We start from the raw sequence: 23159 nt of genomic DNA, 5'->3' as shown, positions 1-23159 counted from the left end.
GCCCTGTTTAGAGACTGTTCTACAAAGGTGTTGACAAAGTAATTTTATGACCAGTCCTTGCAGTTATGACGGACTCAGTGTCCCTGTAGTCACATGATCAACATTCTGGCACCCTAAACATATTTAAATCCTTCAGGCCCTGGATATAATGTTTAGATAACTGTAGTCGTTGACAGCATTCACTACCATGTCAAAGTCAGTAGTTCCTAGAGCATTGCCCAGTGCTAAAAATGAACATTCAAAAATAATAGCGAAGATAAATGTTTTTGCAAAAATGGGTTGCCAGTTATAATAAACCCACCTGAACTGACTGTTGTACAGCATGAGGAATTGTGGCCTTTCCTTGCCCCGAAGTTGCTTTCCCTCCAGAAATAATGGTGGAGCTGCTGGAAAATGTTTTATTCTCGGTAGGAACTGCAGCAGCAATTGCTGGAGAAATACGGTAGAGGAACAAACACACATGCACAAGATTTTAGAATGAGATATAGGAACAAATTCCGAACACTGTCACCTTGAGTTTTTTTAAGGGCTAATATCCTAGATCTCACATAATTCTGGAAACAAGATAATTTATACGGGACCAAAAACAGATTTATGCGCCTCTGCTCATGATAAAATGTATGGGGCCTGCTTGCCAGTTCCTTCCATATACTTGGAAATTAAAATTATATGATTAGGAAAACAATTGTGTAAAATTCACTTTTCAGCCAATCTTCATCACAAGGTTCAACTAGCATTTAAGATCTCAAGATGCAAGATTTTAAAATTATATGAATCTTATGCCAACATCACATGATACCTTTTTGCAACTTGCTGACAAGTCAAGGGGGAAGCCAGATTCATTTAACAGCCATGTGACTAACTTAACAACTGCAATGATATGGCAAGAAAAATTGTAAAATGGGGCAAAACTCACTCGACAACTGTTGCTTTGTAACAGAAATTTTGCGCTTAAACGTGATTGTAAGTCAAGGTCTATTGTTATTGAAAAGGACAGAGCAGAAAAAGGAATCTTTGCCACTCACCCCATTCCTTTCAAGATACAGAGGGGGGGGTGATGGGATACAACTATTAGCAGCTGCAGATAAGAAGGAATCTCCTTCAATTCTCATAACAAGCAGATAAATATGAATTGACAAGTCAAAAGCTGAAAAGTAAGGAAATTATTCCCTTTCCCAAATTAAAGGCCACCAAGACATACAATGTTCTTTATCAACTTACATACTGATGCTGATTTGACCAACACGGGAGTTTGCTGCTGAAGAACCGCTGTACACTGTGCAGGTTGTTGACCTCCTCCTCCGCTTGTTGTTCCCCTTGGCACTTGCCCCTTTTCAAGTACAGGAGCTGCTTTGCTGGAACCTGTACTGGAAGACTGAATGGTTGTGGGAACAGGCGTATGGCCATGAACTGCTGGTGCCTGAGCCGGAATTGTTGTCATTGTGAGCTGCTGTCCTTGGCTGCTAACCAACACTGAAGAGGACTGGTTGCTAAATTGGCTCAGGGTGGGTGGGGCCTGGCTAGTGGACGTTGACTGTTTTGTTTGCAGGATAATTCCCTGGGGAACCTGTGTGAGATACGAAGGTAGAGTAGGAAAAGTCAAATCCAAAAACTGTATCCCAAATGATTGGAAAACACACCTTCCTTTTGGATATAGCATTGGTTTTATCAGAACAAACCCTGAACACCTGGGAATGTGGAAAGTAATGTTTTTTGAGCATGTAGATTTTTATTGCTCACTCGAGAATTATAATAACAACTAATGGGAAAATGGGTTAAAGTTTCTAGATCAGTTAAATCTCAGGAAATAGATATTATTCTAAACAGTAACTCAAAGATCAGTTTGGTGATTATAAAGAGGATAAAGGTTTTGTGGTTATAAAGGATAAAGATTTTGTGTATAGTATACAGGAGAGCCAGTTTGGTGTAGTGCTTAAGGCCTTGGGCTAGATAGCAGGGGAGCGTGGGTTCTAGTCCCACCTTAAGCAGAGCCAGCCAGAAAATCTTGGGCCAGTCACTCTCTCTAAACTCTAGGAAGAAGGTAATGGCAAACTGTTCCTGAAAATATTGTCAAGAAAACCACAGGGACTAGTCCAGGCAGTCTCCAGAAATCAATGTTGATTTGAAGGCATCAAACACAGATACCAAATACAAAAAATAGAAAAGCCACCTTTGCCTCCATCATTTACGATTCTTGACACAAGTCTTTCTCAAACATAAATTTTGCTTTCTTTTGATTAACTGGTGGAGCAATCCAAGATGAGAACTGACTTTGGATTTTGTTCAAAATTAAGTCCTTCTGATGGCGAGAGCCAGTACACACAGGCAGCAACAATACTGACTATTTAGATTCCAAAAATTCTGCCATATGAACACAATTTTAAAATCCAACATGCTTGAAATAAAGTTTCAGGTTAAGTTTCTCTTTAGTTTCAATGAAAGTCAATGAAAAAAAAAGGTAAAACATTAACCTTATGCAAGAATTCAGGAACAACAACAACAAAAGCTGTAGGATGGAATTTTTCTTGTGTTATACATAAAACCTGGAGGTTTCATAAACACTATAAATGACTAAGTAGCACCTGGAAGCTATTTTACAGAGGAAATATAATTGCAATAATGAGGCACCCATTGCACACAAGTTTTTTCAGATTATTTTTTTAATTTAACACTATTACCATACCTGCTGAAACCGATCCATTAGCTGTTTCTGCTGAGGAACAGGAACTGGGATGGTTGAGAGAGCCTGGAACTGATTGGACACCATCTGAAAGTTCCTCTGTTGTTCGGATGTCAGGTGAAGGGTCTGGGTTGGGGTGGGTGGTTTGATAGGGCCTTGGGCAGGGAACTGTAACTGGAAATGGGGGGAATGAGTATGCTGCACTTCAGAAGAGGCCTGGATCTGGGGTTGCAACCGTGCCTGAGCCTCAGACTGGGGCTGGAGTTGAGGAGCAAGCTGCACTTGTAATGACAGATGTGGAGGGGTTGCTAGCTGAGGCTGTCCCTCTGGCTGGGCTTGAGGGGCTTGAAACGGTACCTGAGGCTGCGAGGGAGGCCGTAGGGGATGCTGGTTGGAACCATGAGGAGAGGAAGCAATCTGATTCTGGATCACATATAAGTTCTGCATCTGAGTTTGTGGGGTGCAAGACCGCGACAGGGGTTCAGAAGGCGGCCTGGATAAAGTCTGGGGCTGGGAAGGGGGTCTTGAGTGAGGCCGGGAAGGTGGCCGGGAAAGGGGCTGAGGCTGGGACGGAGGACGGGACTGGTGTGGAGACTGGATCTGGGAAAGGTGCGTGGGCTGGAGCTGGGGGCTTTCCCCCATTGAAGGATGAGGTAGTGAGTGGGAAGGGGAGGCTCCAGGAAGTTTCTGCTGCCCTGAAGGCAACTGAAAGAGAGGAAGAAAAAGGAAGAAATAGAGGTAAATGGGTCAAGACACAGCATTCTGAAGTGGCTGGGCACCAGAATGCAATAGGAGCAGACAACATTTTGCAAATCCAAACTGACAATTGTCAACTTTAGCAAAGTCTTTTTAATAAAAAATAAGCAGTCCCTCCCCCCTCTTATTTCATTCCCACAGTTTAGTCTGGAAGGGATCCTGTGCCATGAAGGGAAGATTTCAAGGGTAGAATATGAAACATTCATGAAGAAAACTTTTGATGCCAGCAAATTTTCTTTCAATATGTTGTTCTAAAGCTGTGTCTTTTAAAATTATAGTAATGAAAATAAATTGAATAGATTGAAATAAAATTAAAGTTACCTGGTCTTGGAAGAAAAGCAAATTAAAAGTCTTTAAAAAGTCTCTGCCTTTGCTTTCTTATAGGGTTTAAGCAGAAATTTAAGTCCAAAATGTTATATAGAGGCAGATTGCAACAGAACTCCGAACTATATTATTGCCCTTCTGGGTCTCCATATCAGCAAGAGTTTTTTGGGGGGGCTATTTGATACCAGAGAAGGTTTTGTAGCCCTGTGCGAAGTACTTTGCTTCCCTTTCCATCTTTCCTGTCTTGGCCTCAAAATCTTCCTAGATGCTATTGAATCAACCTTAATATTAGATACAAATAGTCCTCAACTTAAGACCACAATTGAGCCCCAAATTTCTGTTGCTAAGGGGGACAGTTTTATGATCTTTCTTGCCACAGTTGTTAAGTGGACTACTGCAATTATTAAGTTAATAACACAGTGGCTCCCCCACTGACTTTGCTTGTCAGGAGGTCTAAAAAGGGGATCCCATGACCCCAGGACACTTCGACTGTATTAAGGATGAGTCGGTTGCCATGTGTCTGAATTTTGACGTGACCATGGGGATGCTGCAACAGTTGTAAGCGTGAGAAAAGGTCAATGTGTCACTTTCCCCAGTGCCATTGTAACTTTGAACGGTCATTAAATGAACTGGTGTAAGTCGAGGACTACCTGTATATCTTCAAGTCCTATTGTTAACCTTGTCTAGTTTCATGTCAAGAAGCAGTTTCAAATCATTATCTTTGAATATCGGCTATGGCACCCTTTTATACTAGGAAGGCACAAGATTTTACATTACAATACTTTGGACATATGGGCTACTCTACACACTAATATTCAGAAAAGTCAAGTTTGCAAATCACACCCCTTTAAACAAACAGAGAGAGATGCAGATTTTAGTCAAAGATAAAAGTACCAGGAGTGCAATGCAGGGAAGACAGGAGAAAAGCAACAAAAGGTGGTAACAGCAGCAGCACCACTACCACCAATTCCCGGGGTTAGTTGGAATCAAAGAGAAGCAAGCAAGAGCAGCAACAAGGGGAAAGACAAACAGTGAAGGCCACAGAGGTCCAAGGAAGGGCAAAGACGGTTTAGCAGACTCGGTCCCACCAATCAGAGACTGGGATGTTTGCCTATTTTGGGACCACTTGGGCACATTCTCCAAACTCTGGGCTCATATGGCTCATCTTATGTTTACAGCTGGAAGCTTTTCAATTAAGATAGATGAAGCTAGCTTGTTACCTTGGAACATTTTGCAACTTCTATTCTTTTGAAGGTATCCAGAAGGTTTATGATATAAAATGTAGTGTACCTTGGCTGTCCAGGACTGCATGTCATTACAGGTAGTCCTCGACTTAGACTGCAATTGAGTCCAAAATTTATGTGGTTAAGGGAGACATTTGTTAAATGAGTTTCACCCCGTTTTACAACCTTTCTTGCCACAGTTAAGTGCATAGTTGTAGCTGTTAACAGTACCCTGTTTCCCTGAAAATAAGCGCTCCCAGGATAATAAGCCTAATTGGGCTTTTGAGTGCAGTCGCTAAAATAAGCCCTCCCCGAAAATATTGCAACACTGCAGCAGCCATAAGAGGATGAAGCTCACTGCCTCCTGCACCTCAAAAATAATAAGACCTCCTCGAAAATAAGGCCAAGTGCTTATTTCGGGGAGTAAAGAAAATAAAACCCAGTCTTATTTTCAGGGAAACATACTTAGTCTTAGATACTGCTTTCCAGCTCTGTCTAAGCCATTTACAGAGTCAGCCTATTGTCCCCAACAATCTGGGTCCTCATTTTACCCACCTCGGAAGGATGGAAGGCTGAGTCAACCTTGAGCCTGGTGAGATTTGAACTGCCAAATTGGAGGCAGCCGGCAGTCAACAGCCTTCAGTACTGCACACAAACCACTGCGCCACCGTGGTTAAGTTAGTAACCCGGTTGTTAAGTGAATCTGACTTCCTCATTGACTTTACTTGTCAGAAGGTCGCAAAAGGAAATGACATGATCCTGGGAGGCTGCAACTGTCATAAATATGAACCAGTTGCCAAGAAGCTGAATTTTGATTAAGTGACCACGGGGATGCTGCAATGGTCATAAGTGTGAAAAACGGTCCCAAGTCACTTTTTTCAGTACCGTTTGAACAATCTCTAAACAAACTGTTGTAGGTCGAGGACTACCTGTATTTACTAGGACTGTACAATGCATCAGATTTGATTCCAAAAGAGTGCTTTTGAGTGGAGAGAAATGTGGATATACTCTCCGTTGGCAACTCTTGAGAGCAGCCACACCTTTTTCCAGGGTCCAATGGCTGCAGCAGAAGCTTCCCTGCAGCAGCTGCACAATCAAAGAAACGGACCCTTTAACAAATTGCCAGTGACGGGCATTCCAAAGCCCCCTTTTCAGAATCTAATCCAAAGTACTGTTCAGTGCTACTCTTTCCTGTGAACTTAATCTGATCTTGTTTTATTATTCAGTGTTTGTAGGATTTTCAATCTACTCTCGCCCCGCAGTCCTGCCCACATCTACTTAGAAACAATTCTGTTCAACTAAGCAGGTACAGGATTGCAACCTAAAAAACCCACACATACTGGATCAATACAAAATTACACCCTCAAAACTTCAGATTTCTGGGTATATATTAATTTCTTTTTGTTTTAAAAAGAGATTTGAACTAATTTGGTTTTTTTCCTTCTGTTTTTATAGTCACTTCAAGACAAATAAACATGGTGGCTGTTTCCATCTTCTTTTATCTACTCTGACTCTCTCTAAAAAATATTTTTGCTTCATGGAACTACAGCAACACCAAGGAAATAAAATAAGTGCAGGAAGAAGTGAATGTTTATCGGTTTTGTTCCCTCTAGTTCTTCGAAATAATGTTTGCGTACAAAAGAATTTACCATTTTCAGTCAAATTATTTTCAGTGTAGGAAAAAATGCTTCTGTTTTATTTTTGTTCATACGTCTATTGCTATGGGTGCTATAAACTTGAACGGGAGGAAATAATATTATATTTAAACAGAAATATTTATCCTGGTTGCTAGCCAGAAGGCAACTGCTCTGATGAGAATTTCCCCCTTTGTATTATTCATACTATTTCCACAAGGGGGAGACTTCCATTGCAATAAAAGAAATCACGTAACCACCAACACCCAAGCCTTTGTTTTGAAGTGTGGGAGAATACAAACCTAGATGAGATGCTAATGTTTCCCTCCTTCTCATTCTCTCTCTCTATGTTCTGCACTGAGAACGTGCAGGACAAAGCAAGTAGGTGAAGGGAAAATTAAGAAGAAGGGCAGACATGTTAGACAGGAGGAAGTAAGGCAGGAGGACAGGCCAAAGCAGGGCAACTTTACGGATCTGCAAACAGGTAAGGTCTACCTGGCAAGCCAGTGCCTGCTGGGAAGGGCCGGTTGAGAACTGTGGTACTTTGGAATCCACCGGTGGCAGGTTGTGGCTCTGGTTCAGCTCTCGGCTGGCAGGCGGCTGCAAGGCTGTGCCTACACTGCTGCTGACTATCACCGAGGCTGGGACACTGCTTGTGGTGCTGAGTGCAGTGGTGGCTAGGCTGTAGATGGGCAGAGGCATTGGCAGATGGGGAGTAACGGCAGAGTCATTCATACTGCTCTCCTGCTGCATTTTCAGAGCTGTTGAATAAAATTGCTGCTGCTGCTGCTGCTGCTGCTGCTGCTGGCTCTGATCCTTCTGTAATCCAAGAGATTTAGCATGGACCATCTTCACATTATTTGCCCACCTTTAGCAATGCTGGTTATTGTTTAGATTCACATGTAAAAATTTTTACTGAACTGAAAAAACTTTATTATTATTGCTCTCCTTCCCTGCTTTCCCCTTGGTCACAAAAATCAAGCTTATGTAGAAAGTCGTGCCCGAAGCTGAGCTCTGCGTAATTTTGCCACCAAAACCTCTTTGGTAATGTACAAAAGCTCATAATTAATGGAAGCCACACACAATCTACAGTATATTCACATTCAAATCAGGCTCTGGCCCTTTAAAGAATGTGGTTTCTAATCACAAACAGATCGGAAAAGCAAACACATCCAGCCTTTTCTGTTTACTTGCTGTATGTAGAGAGCCTCCTGAAATTTGACCCAGGTAAACAAGTATCAGTATTACCTATGAGAGAAGGTATATCCTCACCTCATGTCGGCAGTCTGCTAACTTGATTGTTCCCCTAATTATTCAATTGATTATGTGCCACTGAATCAGTGTTGACTCTTATTCTTTGTCTGTATGATTATTAAGATATTTACATTTGTTCATTTAAATTACGTCACCTGTTCAGCCTTACTCTGAACATCAAAAGGCTGAAGATTTGCAGGGGGAAGATATGGTTACAAATAACAAGTTGTCAGAAAGAAGCGCTGAGTCTTTGGGGCAAAGTCAAAGAAGTGAAGTTTGCATATCAAGATTTGGGAATAGGAAAAAAAGAAGCAACACAGAATATAAAAGCTGCTATACTTTGTTAATGGAAAGCTGGCCATTCTCTTTCCACTCTTCTTCACTTTTACCAAGTGGCCTACAAAGATTAATACTGAAGACTAGGAAGTTTCCAAATTAGAGCAATTTCAAAGGCTCCGAGTTGTCACGGCCACAAACTTTCTTGACTCTTGATCCACTCATGTTGTGCTAATAAATCGGAGTACCCTTCAAGAGAGACAGAACAGACTAACCAAAGAACCAGCAATAGCTGTGATGCCGAGAATGATTTAACTTACCTGCTGTAGGAACATCTGCATCGAATCCTGGGAGATTACAGTTCCAGCGGCTGTCTGGCCCAAAATAATCTTTTCAGGACTTGATGCCACCAAATTAGGGCTGGACTGGGAAGTCGCGGGTATTTGTGCTTGTGGCTGAGGTGGTGGTGGCGTTTGCTGCTGAACGTTCAGCTGAAGCTGAGAAGGAGCAGAGGGCTGAGAGGTGGACTGGACAGTTAGCATATTGGCTTGGTCACTGGGTAGCAGGTTGCCGCTGGAAGCTGACTGTGGCTGAATAAGACCAGGGCTCTGGCTGGCGGCATTAGGGGGTGCTTGTATGGTCACAGTCTGGTTGAGGCTCTCCGTAGCATTTAACATAGCCACTTGGTTAGGCAGGGTGACTCCTTGGATAACAGTCTGACCGCTGTGATTGATGGCAGCAGTGGGCTGGCTCTGAGTTGTTAGGCTACCAGCCAGAGAGACAGGCATCTGGAAGAGAGTTGGTTGGCCCACCTGGCCTGGCTGCAACTGGATGGGGGCAGAAAGAATGTGAGCTGTTCCGTGGGCGTTCTGCGAGGCGAGTACTTGTCCCAAATTCAGCTGGCTTGCCAGGTTCTGATTGGTGAGAATTTGGGCAGGCAGCGCCTGATTTATTAGCTGCCCACCTGGGCCTTGGCTGGTGATGATGTGAGTTTGCCCACTAGGATGTGACGTCGTCAGAATCTGACCACCCATGTTAGCCTGTAATGCTGAGAGCTGCTGAGGGATCTGAACAGTCGATGTTCCGGTGAGCTGGCCTGGGAGGAGGAACTGGTTTTGACCCTGTAGCATGGCCTGAGGGACATGCTGTGCGGGGATAACAATGCTGCTGCCTTGATTAAGCAGATGAACACTCATTGGCTTATTCAGAGTTTGTTGCTGTGGCGGTGGCTGCTTGAACATGTTGGCAGGCAGCCCCGGTGGGAAGCCAGAAAGCACCACATTCTGTCCCGCTTTGCCTGCCATGAAAGTTAAGTTCTGCTGAGCTTTCTGTTGCTGGAGAGCAGCCTCGTTTTGGAGGGTCAGCGTGGTGTTGTTGGGGCCAAAGGGTTTGGGGGTAATCTGGTACAGCTTCTGCTGAAGGACACCTGCAGGTTTGGGTTGAATCGGCGTGGGTGTCCGGTGAATGATGACATTTTGGGCTTGAACAAGTGGGCTGCTCAAGTTCGACGTGACCGTGAGTGGTTGGGAACCCTGAGCAGCTGATACGCTTCCAAACATCGAGCTTCCATTCAGAGTGGTAGTGGACACTGCTGGGTGGTTCTTCTGGATCACAAGACTGGCATTCTGCGGGGATACGCCAGCGGAGGCCAGGGTGACCTGCTGTTGTTCTGCGGCTGTCTGAGTGATGTAACTTCCTACGGGCATAGTGGCCACTTGGGAAGGCTGAACTTGCTTAGCAATGATCTGTTGAGCAGGCTGGTTAATTGCCATGACTTGCTGGCCAACAACTTGAATCTGCCCAATGCCCAGTGCCCCACTCGGGCTGCCATTGGGCAACCCTTGAAGATTAGAAATCGGCTGGATGGTGACATTTCCTAAGCCAACTTGTTGAAGAAAAGGCTGCACGCTGATGGCTTTGTTGACCACGTCAGCCCCAACAGACTGCTGCACCAGTGCTTGATGAGTTAGGACAGCGGGTTGCTGTAATCCAATGAGGTCAGCCCCACTGGAAAAAATCTGCGGGGTACCATCCGAGGCAGTGTGCACCACTGGTTGGAGCGTAGGGAGCTGAAAAGAACCCAGATCGAGTTCTGCCTCTGCTTCCAGAGTCTGTTCGGTGATGTTTGCCTCCTGCAAACTCTGTTGGAGGATATCACATGGTTGATCTGAATTCTGCAGGTTGGCTCCACCTCCTGAAGGCGAGCCCAGAATGTCATCTTCCAAGAAGTCTAAATCAACACTTGTTGTGGGCTGGCTTTGCTCAGCATTCAAATGATTACCAGAGGTTTCCTGCACATGCAGCTAGTGACAAATGAAAATGAAAGCACAGCGAGAGTGAAACAAATTATTAATGGAACAGAACTTGTGGATCTTTCTGTGTTCTGTAGCTTTATGTTTTTAGTATATAAATAACATTTCTATTACTCCATCACCTCCTCATCTTAATGACCTTTATCTATTATTTAAGGCATAACATTTAATGGTTTACTTTTCTTTAGATCTATATTAGCTAGTTTTAGAATTCCCACATCTACTCAATAATTACCATAAGAAAAACCTCTCTCACTAAACCCAGTTCTATTAGCTTCACAGGGGAAAAGTTAGATAATTAATGAAGTGGAAAAAACTGAGTGGAAGAGACGATTCAAGTTGAGGAATTGTTATGGGAAAATTAGTTAAAACTCAATCTTCATTCTTAGTCTTGATTCTAACTCTTATCCACTTCCACCCCCATATGCTTTTAGGCTCGGGATGGCGAACCTACCTGGCACAGGTGGCACACCGAGCCATTTGTCAGGGCATGCGAGGCGTTGCCCTGTCAGCTGGCCAGCCTTCTTTTGAGGCCAATTTTTGCCCTCCCCAGGCTCCAGAGGCTTTATAGGAGCCTGGGGAAGACGAAAACAGCCTCACCTGCCCCCCTGGAGGCGCTCCGGAGGCTTCAGGAGCTTCCCTGAAGCCTCCGGAGTGCAAAAAACTGGCCCTATGGGCAAACCGGAAGTTCAGGAACGGACTTCCGGTTTGCTCGTAGGGCTGGTTTTAGCTCTCCTGAGGCTTCCCTGAAGATTCTGGAGGGCAAAAAACGACCCTACGAGCAAACCGGTTTGTCCATAGGGCCGTTTTTCGTCCTCTGCAGCCCTCAGGGAACCATCCTGAAGGTCCCTGAAGACTCCGGAGGATGAAAAACAGCCCTATGGACAAATCAGTATTGACTTCCTGTTTGCTTGTAGGGTCATTTTTTTGCCCTCCAGAGCCTTCAGGGAAGCCTCTGGAAGGCCCTGCGAGCAAACGAAGTCTGTTCTTGAATTTCCATTTTTTTCCATTTTTTGCACTCCGGAGGCTTCAGGGAAACTCCTGAAGCCTCTGGAGGGTCTCCGAGGGGGCGGGGGGGGGGGAGAGGCTGTTTTCACCCTCCCCGGGCTCTTATAAAGCCTCTGAGTTTGGGGAGGGCAAAAAAAGCATGCAAAAAATGTGGGGGGGGAGCGATGGTCATGCGCACATACGTGCTGGGGTTGCGCATTGCATTGTGGGTGTGGCACACCCGCGCACGACCCCCCCTGCGCTCCCCCCGCGTTTTTCACACAAGCCAAAAAAGTTTCGCCATAACTGTTTTAGGCTATGAACAGAATGCCAAAAGATCTGGTAGTACTATGTCTCCCATGTCAGCTTTCCTATGTTCAGCTTTATGCATTAAAAATGAGGTGAAAAATACATACCCCAGCACTCTCAAAGAAGGCACTGGCTGCATCTCCCGTGTTGTCCAAGAGATCATCGCTGTCAATCTGTTATTAAAATAAAAATAAAAATACTGTTATTGTATGTAAAGTTAAAGCTGATTGTATTTGAGGAATTGGATTTTTATGGAAAAGAGATGAAACGGTACAACTTTATCTGGATAAGATCATGTTTAAATTCCTATCAGTGGCTAGGTTTATTTCCGGAAGCTAAGCATATACTTCACTTATGAGGTGAAATTATCTGCCTCTTCACTTTAGTCAGGAAATAAATAGTTGATCCTCCTACATAGTAATTTTGTGATAATATTTATTTTCCACTATTCAAAGTTTCTGGAGAAAAGTCTGCTCAGGTCATTAGTTCTAAGTGTGGTACCATCTCAATTTTCTGCATTACTTTTCTTTTTGAAGGCATATAAGCCAAGAGTAATTATTGCACAGAGGTGTTTGTGAATTAAGTATTTAATTTCATTTAAAATGAAGAATGAAACCTTACCTTTTCAGATCCATGTAAAAAATCATTCAAGGCCTGAGGATCACTGAAAAAATAGTTGAAATAAATTTGTTTAAGGATGACTAGAATAATTTTATCTATTGTCTTCATAGCTTACAAGCTACATTAGTGTGCAACATTGATTTATTGGTATTCTGGCAGAACACACTTATTATATAGAAAGAAACACAAACATATGTATAGGTAAGATAAAAGGACACCCATAAACACTTATATAAAATTAATCTCAAATTTTACAAGTAAGTGATTTCTTGGTTTCTCTCCTATTACTTTGGATGACAAAGCCATTTGGTTCCACTTATTTAGGATTTTAATTCTTAAACCATTAATAATGTTTGTTTACATGAAACAGACTCTACTATATTGTTCTAAAATATAACAACCGAGTTACTCCGCTTTGACCTACTGCTATCTAAAACAACATTCCTCAATGTTTGTACATCTGAATAATTCTCAGCATTCCAAAGCCAGCTTGTTAGAAATTCTGGGAATTACATTTCTGGCATATATAAAGGATACCAAGTTGGGGAAAGCTGGTCTACTATTTTCTTGTACGACTGTTCCATCCAGCTGTCACTAGAGACACAATTCAAAAGCTTCTGGTTCTATTCTCACCTCCAAAAAGCTTACGAAAAAGCCAAGTGGCGTTCAGCCAAATTTCACTTGGAAAAGCAACTAGTGGCCACATAGGAGACATTCCAAATTTATAGACCAAGCATGAATGAAAAAGTATTTGGTTGATATTTGTGAAAATTAACAGAAATCTGTGACCAAATACTTTGCTACAAGAGTGGAAAAGAAAATACTGTGTAAATCACAGCAAGGGCATACTCACCAAATTACATCTAGCAAGCATCGTCCATCTTCATCATCCATGTCAACTGAAATGAGATATTTGAGTCCACATTAAAAATGGTAAGATACCATATATAGATAGTCCTCAACTTCCAACAGGTTTTTTTTTAGTGACCATTGGAAGTTACATCAGCACTGAAAAAAAATGACATGACCATTTTTCACGCTTATGACTTTTTCAGCATCTCCATGGTACATGATCAAAATTCAGGTGCTTGGGCACTAAGTCATATTTATGATGGTTGCAGTGCCCTGGGGTCATGTGATCCCCTTTTGCGAACTTCTGACAAGCAAAGTCAATTGGGACGCTGGATTCATTTAACAAACGTGTTATTAACTGAACAGCTGCAGTGATTCACTTGGTAACTATGGCAAGAAAGGTTGTAAAATGGGACAAAATTCACTTAACAACTGCATTTCATAGTAACAGAAATTTTGGACTCAATTGTGGTTATAAGTCAAGGACTACCCTGTAGCGCATTAAGATACAAAAGCTTCTACATACATTTCTACAATTTAAGCTCTGCTAGTTCCAAGGTTTGGAGCGAGTCATCCTCATTTATACTTTTATTAACCTGAAAGAATTTGGGACTTCAAATTATTTTCTTATAGTGCTTCTATCAGTTTTTAGTACTCTCTACAAATTAAAAATGACAGTTGTTGAGAATTGTGGTACTTGGCCAATTTTGCAATCATGCATATGCTACAACTAATCATTCTTTGGAACTGGCAATGCATCCATGCATAAATGATAATTGTGTCATTTTTTTCTTCTGGTGATAATCCAACTATATTTTATTACATGTACAGTATTACCACCAAAAAATTTATAGGGGAAGACATTTTGGCTATATTTATTTCTTGTTTGGCAAAGATATTGTAATGTTTTATGAATGTTTAACGCAAAAGCAATATAAAAGAAATTATTCCCATGCTCAATCCAAAGCAGCTCACATTAAGAACTCAAATTTTCAATTTAAAAATCATTCCAAAATCAGAAAAAATAGCAATCAAACAGATCAACCATTAGAACTTGTTTAACATTCTAGCTCAAACTCTCATAACAGGTACGTTGCCTTGAGTTGACCAAATATATAAATACATGAAAGGGAAAGGTGGGTTAAAATAATATCTGGACAATACCAGTTGAATTCAATCAACAGGAAAAAAAATCATCAACTGTGAAAGAAAGTTCACATTTTGGAGATGTAAAAAGTATTCATATATAAAACACTTGTTTAAAACATATTGAATTATCTTCTATAAATACAGAAGGAAGAATTGCACAAATTTCACAATGCTTCTGAAATATTGAGTTCTACAGCAGAAACAAAACGGATACTTAGTAAGTTATAACAACTTGCTAGGTATACAGGTATCCTATAATCAAAGTTTTGAATGCACAAGTTGTTCTTTTGGATATATACTCTACTCAAGTTTTAAAACTAAAATGTGAATTGGATTCAAGAAGTATGTTTAATCATAAGTGCATATCAAAATGCAAAGATAAATTCACAATCAATGTTAATCTTTCCCAGTAGAGCCTGTTTAATATTCTAATCAAGGAATAGAAACAGACACACAGCATACACATCTAGTATGAGTGATTTGTTGGACTTCATTCAAAACTATGCACAGAAGAAATGCTTCAACTTGCAGGCCACAAAATGAGTGATGCCAAGTGCAGTTTTCTGACACACCTCCACTTTATCACTACAGAAAACACATCTCCTTGACGCTTGAGTTTTGTCTGAAAGGCAAGCATCCTCATTATTACTTGATATAAATCAAGCTGGCACAATACATGTCCCACCAAGCAGCCTTGTGTGGCCTGCCAGCATTTTTTTTTAAAGTCAATAAATTCATTGCTTCCGCTGCCACCTTGAAAACACTCTGCTGAGCCACTCCAAATCTCTAGGCCTCACTACCAGCTTGCTAAACAGCTGATCAGAGCACCAAGTGTTACTTTGTGGGTTCATGATTAATTTATCAGTGTCGCCCTTTCCCCATTCCAAGTTGTGAAGGCCTAGTGTACACTGTTGTATTCCTTGTAGAATTCTTGAACCAGTTGTCTAGTAGATAGTTAGTTAGTTAGTTTATTAGTTTTGTATGCCGCCCACTCCCGAAGGACTCCGGGCGGCTTACAATAAAAAGGGAAGGGGGATAAATAAGGCAATACAAAATTTAAAATACAACAACATTCACAATTAAAGTGGGGCTGGATACTTCAACAGCCCCAGGCCTGCCGGAACAGCCAGGACTTAGTAGCTTTACGGAAGGCCAGGAGGGTAGTAAGGGTCCGGATCTCAACGGGGAGGTCGTTCCAGAGGGCCGGAGCTGCAACAGAGAAGGCCCTCCCCCGGGGGGTCGCCAGCCCGCATTGGCTGGCAGATGGAATCCGGGAAGGCCTAGTCTGTGCGATCGAATCGGTCTTCTAAAATGACTGGAAATTTTTTGGCACATTTAAAAAAAAATATTTTCAATATACTTAATGTTTTGATACCATTATATAGCATAATTTTAGAGTCTTAACTAAAAAAATCAGAATGATTAATATTCTATCACACTTCCTATCAACAATGGTATTTACCTGAAAAAAAGACTGCTTTGACATCCCCGGATGGGATTGTTTCTGAAAAGACAAATTTACAAAGATCCATAAAAATGACAATTTGGTAAGTTGTGTCTTTTTATTAGGTGGTCAAAAAGCATGGGGAAAAGTAAACCAAGTGGATGTAGTACTAGGAAACAAACTTTAAATGCATTTTACTGTGAAATTCACAAATTTGCTGGATACAGGAAGCAACTTTCTTTGCTGTGAAGAATGTGATATGTTTATTGTCCTTCTACTTCTACACTTTACAACCACTAAGAATGCCTCTAGAGTTTAGCATAGCACTCATGATCGTAGAACTGAAAAAAAGTTAGGAGTCGGCCTACACCAGTGTTTCTCAATATTAGTAATTGCGTCACATGAAGTCACGTGATGTAACACAACAGTTTTTGCCTTTGCAGAGCCGGGGTGGGCATGGCCTGTGTGTGATGCATCTGGCCCCTGGGCTGCCAGTTTGACACCCGTGCTGTTGTTGGTTGGTAGTTGAAATCCACACATCCAAAAATTGCCAAGTTTGAGAGACACTGGTCGAGTGCTTGGCTTCAGAATGCTGACAGCTCCAAAACTTAGTTCAATTTACAGAGTTCCTGCCCCTGCCCCAATAGACAAAAGAGTCCATTGTAGTTGCAACAACTTGGGCTAAATAGCAAGGCAAGCCTAATGCATGCATCCATGTTGTGGTAATGGCAAAGTAGCATTCAAGCTCAAATGCTTAGGAGAATTCATTTCCAAATACACCATATACTTTTTTCTGTGCTCAAAATCTGGTTAACTATGTTAACACATGAGGTGTGGACATATTTACATACAACAATCAAAGAGAAAAGATTTTAACAAATCCTTTTGATCTATTCTAAAGGAAGAAATGCATATGTATGACAGTAAATTTTGGTATATATTGAGTAGATATCATCCATTCAGGTTACATAATCTGCAATACAGAACCTAAACAAGCCACAATAAATGGTTTGGAGTAAGACTTCGTGGAGCAAGAAAAACATGCTCTATTCTGGTACCAATGACCCAGAAGGTTTTCATGCCATCTACTGAAGTAAAAAGTCATATCCCTCACTAGTTGTGCTACATTATAATCACTTTCTTATTCTCATTACCACCATCGTTCTCTCTCCTATTCCCAACATCAGCCTGATGAATTTCAAATCTTTCCTACATGGAATTTTTGAAGTTGCTTTTAAAATACAATCATCACCTCTGAATTTCAAATAGAAGCTAAGGAAATGTTGGGCAATTAGCAGATTTCTGCATTTAACAGCAAAACAGCTTTTTGGCTGATAGCCTTGCTTAATATAACAATAACCAATCAGGTCTAATGAATATGAGCTCCCTTTTATCATCAAGTAAGGGATCTTCCTCATCAGAGATTCAACATTAACAAAGCAATAACATTAAATTTATTGGAAGAATCTGGACTAAATAAGAAATCTAGAAATTACATAATCTGAACGCAATAGTATCATTTCTGTTTATATCAAATGGCAAGATGAATGTGCGTGGTGCCCAATGCACATTTCTGCAGATGTTGCCTCATCTACCCACATTATGCCTAACCTGAGGCATAATGAGGGATGCTGGGAGATGTAGCTCAACTATATTAGGATGGCCACATATTCTGCATCCATAAAATACATACTGTGGAAACATTTGTAGAGGAAAACTTAGCTCTTCTTTTAAATCATTCAGCCCAATCCTTTTACTCTTGCTATGTCCTGGTGTACAGTAATCATCCCAGTATACCTCAACCAAGTGTAAGAAAACTGGTGTCAGAGAAAACCAATGTGAAAAATATTAAGACAGTTCAACAAAATTCAGAAATTTTAGTCACCATAATTATTTCCTAATATTTTGGATGAATATTCATTAGTAGAATAAAAGTATCAATACAAATATATTTATACTCACAAAGACAGAATATTTAGATAGAAAGGAACAACTTGCCAGAACATTTGCCAACTGATATAAAACATCAATATACAATCTACAAACGCTACTGATATTTTATTTAAATGCATTTTTTTTCTTGTTTCCCCTCCTAATTTTAAATCCAAAGACATTTCAACAAGCACAGAGCACCCATTAACACATCCCAGGGGAATCCTTTTTCACTTCGTGTGAAAAGGCTCTGTAAAATGTCTACATAAAAAGGTGAATAGTAAGCTTGTTAATTACCCAGATACTGTATTGAAATGAGAGTTCAGCAAAATAAAAGATGATTGAGATCATATTATAATCCATTATGGAAAAGCAAGATTCCCACCATGACAATATTCTCTCTTTACCAAAGCAAAGTTCTATTTTTTTCTTAAATGTAGCAAAGCTTCCTTGTAAGCCAGCCTTTAACAAGGCAGCGGGTGTCTCTCTAATAGTGCTTCCTCACCCTACCTAGCACATTTCCCATGCATCTACACTAAGCAAATCAAAACTTTGGCAGTCAAATCAATCTGGGTTCAAACAGACCCATGGGTTATTATACAGTACAGCTAGCAATTCCAAGGAGCAGTCAAATGAGCTGCCATAAATGTCTTTCTTTTACACAAAGCAATTCTATTACATAATAGTCACGGTTATGTCTCATGTTCACAGAGACAAAGAAAAGCTGTGTTAAGTATTGTGGAAGATGTGCAGTTGGTTCAGTCTGCAACATTTATGTACAATGGAGCAGATATAGTCATGAAGGGAAATGTACTCTTTTAGCAGACATTGCTCTTTTGAAAGATGGCAGAACAGTTGTCCTATGCCAACTTTCCACAAACAGACATTCTTTGGATGTGTTGGATTCCAGTGCCCATCAATTTCAGCCATATTTCTTTGGGAATGATGGGCATTGAAATAATTGGATAAACATCCATGTTATGGGGCAGGGGCTGCCTCAATTCTTGGTGACTGCTTGGATGAGTCCCTGGGATTTTCTTGGCAAGGTTTTTTGGAAGTGGTTTGCCATTGTCTCCTTCCTAGGGCTGAGAGAGTCTAAGTCTCCCAGCTGGCTTCATCCCTAAGGTAGGACTAGAATGCACAGTCTCCCAGTTTCTAGTCTGATGCCACAAAAAGTCAATAGTTTTGCTGAAAAAGTTAGGATTTAGAAATGTCTAATTTCACACAAGAGAAAGAACCAGATAGGTATATACACATCAGATCCTGAAGCCTTTGAATGATGTAATATACAGCTGTAAAACCCTCAAAGACTAATTGTGTTCAAGGAAGTAAGGATAGCATATGCTACTGGTTCAAAATTACGTGGGAACATGTAAAATATTAATATCAACAGTATTTTCATTTTTCTATGTACAAAATGTAAACAATCAGGATCATTAGTACAATAAGATTAGCTAGCACCTAGCCAATTTTGTTGAATAGCAACAGTAGTGATACATCAGCTGTGATTTCCTTTTTTCCATATAGAAAAGCAATGCTAAATAGAATAATTTAGGCTCCAGCTGTAAAGCATACTGTGTGTGTGTACACATATCCACACACTACTATTACTGTTAGCAAAGCCAGGGACTTTTAAACCTTAGCTATCCAAGATCTATTAGAGAACAACTGATATCCGAGGCACCATTTCCTATGAATTGAGTTATTGCTTTTCTCCAAATTCATATTAAAAGAATCACAACATTGCTGAGGGCAAAATGATATACAGATGCAACAATGCATGCAACTAAGTCCCAGAAGACTTTTATGGCAAGCAGCTCTGGAACTCATGAGCCTTACTGAAGAGAATTTGTCCATTCTCATTTTAAAATGATCTTGCATGTATTTTGAGGCAAGACAATGAAATATCGAGACTGAACTGCTATCATAAATGAAATAGAAACCTGGTTTAGTTCTGTTTTAGTTTTCACAGGTACTGCAGAAAAGATGCATATCTTGAGTAATGATAAAATGATTTCATACTCACTAAGCTTACATGTGCAACTAAATTTTGGTAATACATTGTATGAACTACAGTAACAGTTCAACCAATGATATCTGTGGCTTATTCGATGCTGGGTTATTTTAGGTCAAAAAGTAACTCAAAATAAAGGAAGTCATTATGAAAGAAAGGAAGTAGGTTCACAGTAGCCCAGATACACAATACAGAGCCAAACAGTTTCTTTCTTTAAAAATACAGATCCCACAATAAGGTATTTTCAGATGCATAAATATAGTCCAGTTTATGTTAAAGTTACTTTCTTTTTAATTACTGCACTTTCTCCCTTTTCCCATTATTCCACAGCACACCCTGTCACAACATCGTGCCTCAAGAATCTGCGGACCACAGATTGAGTACCACTGATCTAGAGTAATTTGTCTCTATACATCTACAGCCTATATATTTAGTTGTCAAGTAACCACTAGTTTTCACATCTCTCCTCAGGAAACATCTTTCAAGGATCCTTAACAGAAACATTTCTTACAAGTAGTCCTTGACTTACCACTGTAAGAAAGCCTGCCCATCATGGTTATAAGATGTGATAGTCATAAAAATGTATTGATCAACCTCATTTTACAAACTTTTTGTGGTAATCATTAAGTGAACGCCATTGACATTAAGTGTTGGCTTTCAGAAAAGCCATTGTAAAATCCAGTCACATGACTGCTGGAGGGCAGGACCATCAGAACTTTGAATCTGGGTTATAAGTAGTGCCAAGGTAGGTAGGTCCGTCATAAGTTCAAACGGTGACTAAGCAACCAGATGTAAGCTGAGGACCACTGATACTATCATCCATTCCAAGAATTAAGATAATTTGAGGAATCCTCTTTCAAAACACAATGAAAAACCAAGATGCAGTAGAAAAAGAAATTACATTAGCCTGCTCAAATATTCTGTACAAAGGTACAGGTAGTCCTTACAATCATAACTGAGCCAAAAATTTCTCTTGCTAAGTGAGACAGTTAATTGAATTTTTCCCCATTTTATGACCTTTCATGCCACAGTTAAGTGAATCACTTCAGTTGTTAAGTTAGTAACACAGTTGTTAAGTAAATCTGGCCTCCCCATTGACTTCGCTTGTGACAAGGTCGCAAAAGGGGATCACCTGACATACCCCCTTCCTGGATATTGCAACCATCATAAATATGAGCCAGTTGCCAAGCATCTGAATTTTGATCATGTGACCATGGGGATGCTGCAATGCTTGTGTGGAAAAAGGTCATAAGTCACTTTCTTCAGTGCCATTGTAACTTCAAATGGTCACTAAATGAAAGGTTGTAAATCGAGATCTACCTGCGGATGCCTTCCTTCAATTTTGTTTTCCCAGTCTAACCTGCATCCTTGGAATTTCCCCATCATCTCCAATTGAATTACTAATCGGCTCTGATCCTTCTTAGCTTTTGAGATCAGCCAAGGGTGGCCATGGTGGTGTCCTTTTCTAAGCCTTCCAGCTAGAAAGGAAGCTGAATTGGTAGGACCTAAACACTTTTTATTGGCCATCATATTCTAAATTCCATCTCTATCAGCATCTCAGACTCAGTTGTTGTTCTATACTTTATGCAACAAAAGTATTTCCGAAATTGCAATATTAAGAGTAGTGCATGTAGTAGTTACGGTATATGTATATGTATATATACATATAAAAGCACAATACTGTACATTACTTTCAAACCTTTTTCTTCTATGCAGTACGCAATTGAGTGTTTCTTATTCAGGGCTTATCTGCCATAAATAAAATTTCAGAATAAGTAGAAATGCTCTTTAATGGTAAAAATCCCCTACTTCTATTGACAGTCAACATAAATACACATATCTAGAAAGAAGACAACTACTAGAGTCCAGGGTTTTTTAAAAGAGCTCTGAGTGGAAAGTGGATTGGAGACTATATTTTCCCAAGCTTTCATTTTAGCAATCCTATTAGACTCTACATAAATACAAAACGGGCAGAAAAGCAATAAAGCTTCGAAGACGGCTATCCATTTATTACAGCAAGAAATTGCAGAAAATATGCAAGCCGTTCCAAACAGAGGCAAAGAGCTAGCAATATTGCTGTAGTATTTCCTTTTCAGTTAAGCAGTATAGTCTATTAAAAATTACCCAGAACGCCACTCCCTGTTTACACTTACATTCACCTATCAGAGGTCTTATTTTTACAGCTCTTCTGGAGGGGTTGATGAACAATGAGCAATGCCTGGGGCCAAAAAGGCTTCCCCATTATGAAAACCCGGCATCTGGTATTGTGTGCCAACACATGGTGTGTCATTCTTCCCCCTTCCCCCTCCTTTTAGCTTGGCTGGGATTCATGTCCTGACCAATAGCACTAGGACTGAATAGCTGCAGATCTCTAAAGCAGCAAGACTGCCTGCTGAGCGGCAGCAGGGGGCAAAGAAGGGACTGAAATGCCACTATAACCACAAAGGGTTGTTGAGGAAAGGGGGTGTCTTTGGCCAGAGAAGGAAGAGATACAACAGGCTACTAATGATTGTTTTGAGAAAAAGAGTTGCACTTATAATGGACTGTTTCAAGGAAGTGCCAAGCTGTTTATATAAGGAAATTATCTACCCTGAAAATTAGATTGCCTTAAATCAAATTTGGAAGACAAACAAGATTTCTAAGAGATTAACTGACCATTTAGGCTTTCAGATTACACAAGGCTCCTCAACAAGTTGAATGACAGTACAGATTTCAATTAAGGGGCAGGCTCAAGAAGTGGCATGGAGAGCAGAACACCAATAAAGGAGAATATTTGTAACTCGGGGTTGAAATGAGGGGTCCTTGGTGTTCTTTGAGCTTGGTTATAATTATGCAGACATTTTATTACCCAAACTAAGTAACAACATTAAATAGAACTGCCACTTGGCTGTCTGTGGAAGCAATCAGGGTGGAGAAACACTGGTGATTTGTCACTCTTAGTGCCACAAGGAAGGCCTGAATAGTGGATCTCGGCTATGTTTGTCCACGTTCATTCCTCATTGATCTCCAGTGGTGCTCCAGACATCTCTTAAGCCATTTTATTTCTCTCATCTCCTCTACGAACCATGGAAAGTGATGAGATCCATCACAGACCATCAGGAATAACCCCTGGATCCCTCTGCATCAGTCTAATCTAATAGATTCAGCTTTCCTGTAGGGGAAGGGGAAGGCAAAGAATCTCATGGTTACCAGGATAGCATCTGATCCTAACCACAAAGAAGACCATAGCTCCCCAAATTCCAGTCCACTTTGCCACTCCTTTATCAAGAAAACTAGATCAGGTGTATACTGTGTTGGGGATACGCTCTCAGCCATCACAATGATCCCGAACGCCTGAGTCACCTCAGGCCATTCCCAAGGAAGGCAGATTGAAATCCACAGCCCAGAGAATT

At 40.8% G+C, this 23159-nt stretch overlaps 1 protein-coding gene across 2 annotated transcripts in view; it reads right to left on the bottom strand.

The window, feature by feature from the left end:
- BICRA (BRD4 interacting chromatin remodeling complex associated protein) overlaps positions 1-23159 on the bottom strand; it is a 64619-nt gene that overhangs the window by 8818 nt on the left and 32642 nt on the right. Inside the window, exons 2-10 of one of the 2 annotated variants that reach the window (XM_087727870.1) lie at positions 15840-15881; positions 13230-13275; positions 12377-12419; positions 11863-11928; positions 8468-10450; positions 7113-7436; positions 2684-3385; positions 1222-1567; positions 302-429 (exon numbers count right to left, since the gene is read on the bottom strand). In XM_087727870.1, coding sequence (XP_087583996.1) covers positions 302-429; positions 1222-1567; positions 2684-3385; positions 7113-7436; positions 8468-10450; positions 11863-11928; positions 12377-12419; positions 13230-13270 — 3633 coding nt within the window. In that variant the 5' untranslated portion in view covers positions 13271-13275; positions 15840-15881. The remainder of the gene's footprint in view (positions 1-301; positions 430-1221; positions 1568-2683; positions 3386-7112; positions 7437-8467; positions 10451-11862; positions 11929-12376; positions 12420-13229; positions 13276-15839; positions 15882-23159) is intronic. The other variant, XM_087727871.1, reaches the window with a different exon arrangement.

This window comes from Thamnophis sirtalis, unplaced genomic scaffold (genome assembly GCF_051295495.1).
Source record: "Thamnophis sirtalis isolate CommonGarterSnake01/CBP01778 unplaced genomic scaffold, rThaSir2_p1.2 scaffold_13, whole genome shotgun sequence".
NCBI lineage: Eukaryota > Metazoa > Chordata > Lepidosauria > Squamata > Natricidae > Thamnophis > Thamnophis sirtalis.
This window is presented reverse-complemented; position numbering and strand designations above follow the sequence as displayed.